The sequence below is a fragment of the Odontomachus brunneus genome, unplaced genomic scaffold (genome assembly GCF_010583005.1).
Source record: "Odontomachus brunneus isolate Ranch 3 - 2012 unplaced genomic scaffold, Obru_v1 Obru_scaffold_035, whole genome shotgun sequence".
Lineage (NCBI taxonomy): Eukaryota > Metazoa > Arthropoda > Insecta > Hymenoptera > Formicidae > Odontomachus > Odontomachus brunneus.
This window is the reverse complement of record NW_022639485.1, coordinates 1,319,687-1,323,005: the sequence shown is the minus strand read 5'-3', so window position 1 is coordinate 1,323,005 and position 3,319 is coordinate 1,319,687. Positions and strand designations below refer to the sequence as shown.

Sequence of the window (3,319 nt, the reverse complement as noted above, 5' to 3'; positions counted from 1 at the left end):
TCAAAATTAATAAATTCGAAAAGTGGGGGGCTAACTTCATACAGGCGCGGAAAGCCGCGGGAAGAATGTCCGCGCGCGAACAAATAGCGGCTATTATAATTTGTATGGGATATATATTCTTTGGGGGACGCGACGCTAGCGCAGGAGTTCCCGATTTTTTCATCCTCGCACGCTTCTCTCTACTTGAGAACCGGTTTCATATCGACCACGTTTACATGCGCGCCTCAAAAAGGAGGCGCGACGTGAGCCGAGAAAGGAGCGTACGTTTCGACGAAGCGCAAACACACTTTTATTTGATATTCGGCAGCGAGAGAGAAGAGAGAAAAGCGGCGGAATTCCGGCGCGAAAGCAGCCGTTGAAACCGAGAGAGATTTGACACACGACAACCTCTGTTCTGCAAAATTGCGACTGTTCGATGCTGTACATGGAAGAAATGTTATAGTAAAAATTGCAGCAAAATTGCAGCAATGATGCACTATACAAAATTATTGTTGAAATTGTTGCTTCCGTATTTGTCTAAAAATGTTATGCACGTTTGACTTTTTACTGCAAATTATTGTAATTAACGTTTACAATTATTTTCCCAAATTATTGTAATTAATGTTTTCAATTATTTTTTCAAATTATTGTATGTGTTGGTAGATTGTCCAATTTATTATTTTTATAGTAATTTATACTATAATTTCAATATAATTTTTACTATATCTTCTCTACGTACGTAATATATTGTATGTATCTTGAGAGTTCCCAAATAGGCCCTCATGATTATCATGAGACACACATAAAGTCGACAATGATAAATTATCTTCAATAACTCGAAAAGCAAATGAAAGAATGAGATAATTTTGAATAAATATTCCTATATATGCGTGTACTTACGAGAGAAAGAGAAATCCTATGTTAATATTTATATTAAATTTTGTATAACACATTTCTTTGCCTAAATTTTGATAATTTTTTTTTCGTCTATCAGCATAATAAATATGAGTGCTGTATGATCTACCTATAAGAGATGCAGTCTTTATGAATCGACTAATATAAAGTTGTTGCGAAATTTCTGTCTATCAGGGAAATGCCTCACATTTCTAGCTTTTATCACCGATTTTTGTTATATTCAGATTCCCCATAATCGCCAATTAACCATCAATATTATTTGCTCTTATTTTTACCCGACATGTTCGATTCCATGCTTTTAATCGCTCCACTTTCATTAAGTGAGTTTATCTCGTTTAACGCAATAGAATAATTGACGATTCGCCGAAGAATACACCACGAGGAACGCGTCTGCGAGGAGAACGGCTTTAACGAGAGTCACACGAGTGTTGCAAAACTGTACTCTACCCAACGAGAGGACCAGACCACCTTGACCGTGACTCGACGTAAGCGGATATAGTAAATTATTCCGCTAAATTATATGCACATATAAAGCGTGAAGCGATAAAAATATTATCAAAGTTCCATTTGAACGTAATTCTCTTTGGGAAAGAAATCAAATTTATTTTTTTCTTAAAATTCATCATCAGTTTTAAGCGTAGATCGAAAAGTAGAAGACATTCCCTCTGTGCTACGTTCTCGCTTTGCTTGCTTCTTTACTACGTGACGAGTATTGCCGATTTGTATTATGATAAAATATGCTCCGTCGAAACCGATTATCTACCTTCGGTATAGTGGAGCGACGGTACATCGTATTGAAGAACGCTACGCGGAATGTAATGTCATGTCCGGCCTCATGAAATGCGGCTCGCGTGTTCAGTGTCGGTAAAATTCATCCGACTCCGAGATAACCGCGTCCAATTGATTAAAACGCGAAATTCTTGCTCGCTGCTCAAAGAATTGAGATCAGGGACACCATACGAATGATGTACGAACACGAACGATTAGGTCTGAGACCTGTTCATTATCATTGGACTAGTAGTATACATTTACGGAACTTGAAAAAATCAGGTGTAAAATTGAAACTTGTTGGAGAGAAGACGGAGAACATAAGTGCAACTATGTCAGCAATAGGAAAGAAATCTGTTAACACTTCGAATCCGTCATGTCGCGGATATTAGTGGTCTTGTCATTAATTCGTTACCAGGAGCGATGGATGGAAGCCACGTAAGAGCAGCGCAAAGGCTGCAGCTTTAATGGCAGAATGAAATCAACATCATCGGCATGGAATTCACGCGAAATTGATCACTCATAGCTCGCTCGAAGCCATCACTGATCGCGTCACACTAATGGCTACGCACATTCACAGACAGATTACGTGTACAGTTACTCGATCGTGGTACACACGAAGTCTTCTCTTTTTTATTCAGTCACGGCAAAGTCAGCTGCTAGGTAGTCAGTGTAGCGCGAGTTTCCATGCGATTTCCACGCGCGATTTCCGAGCACGTCGTGGAAACGTTCGCGAGGAATCATGAACGATCACACGATGACGTGATTATTAAATACTCCGCGGACGTCAGATCAAGCACAAAGTTGGAACAATGCGCGTTAGTTGGACACGCAGCAGAACACGAGTACGGTGTGCTTCTCGTATATTCGCTGCACCTTATTTTGCATACTCCAACGAACCGAGAGAAAGAGAAAGATGTTCTCGCGCGGTTACAGTATGTTTCGCGATCATCGCAAAGTGAAGAAGAAGAGCACCGATAGAAAGAAACATCATGGTATCCATGGGTCTGACTCGACCAAAAAGAACAACAAGGCGGACAAGAGTCTTTTCGCGTGAGTTCGACTCTCGCTCTCGCTCTTGGCAGAGCAATTTTCACAAAGCGTCCCGCTTCTCCCTCGCCCCCACGCTTTCTGACGACCCGGTGATCATTTCAACGGGACTCAGAAGCAATTTTTTCGAGAGGTCTATTCTTGACTGAAGTGGATTACACCTCTTGACAGAATGAGGCAAATAAACAGAATAAGTCATTATCCCGTGACATTAGAAATTTAAAATATCTGTTATTTTTTCTTATATCAGAAGAGAGTGCATAAAAAGTAAATCGTTGAAAAGGTTGACTGGTTACAAACTTTATTTCTTACACATTTTCTTCGAATAATAAAAAACAACGGAGATATTTTCGAATTTAACGTTAGGTGACTGTTATCTTGTAAGCTACCCAGATAGATAAGTGTACATAAATTTGACAGCAACTTTGTGTGTGTGCTAGTCCATTTGTGGAAGTCGCATGCTTCATGAGCGGTTCATATGGCATTCATATTTAATATACAGAGTGTCCCATTTTAATCGATCACCTTAAATATTTCTTGAACAGTGCATTTTAGGCAAAAATGTTTCAGATAAAAGTTTTGGGATTTCGAGGGGGACATAAGATGA

General features: G+C 39.5%; 1 protein-coding gene across 4 annotated transcripts in view; it reads left to right on the top strand.

The window, feature by feature from the left end:
• Positions 1–3,319, top strand: part of LOC116843764 — a 25,283-nt gene that overhangs the window by 6,110 nt on the left and 15,854 nt on the right. The window contains exon 1 of one of the 4 annotated variants that reach the window (XM_032814500.1): positions 2,181–2,715. The exons of the other annotated variants lie outside the window; for them this stretch is intronic. Within the exon in view, the coding sequence (XP_032670391.1) occupies positions 2,579–2,715 (137 nt within the window). The 5' untranslated portion in view covers positions 2,181–2,578. Of the gene's footprint in view, positions 1–2,180; positions 2,716–3,319 lie in introns of those variants that run through there. 4 annotated transcript variants of the gene reach the window in all.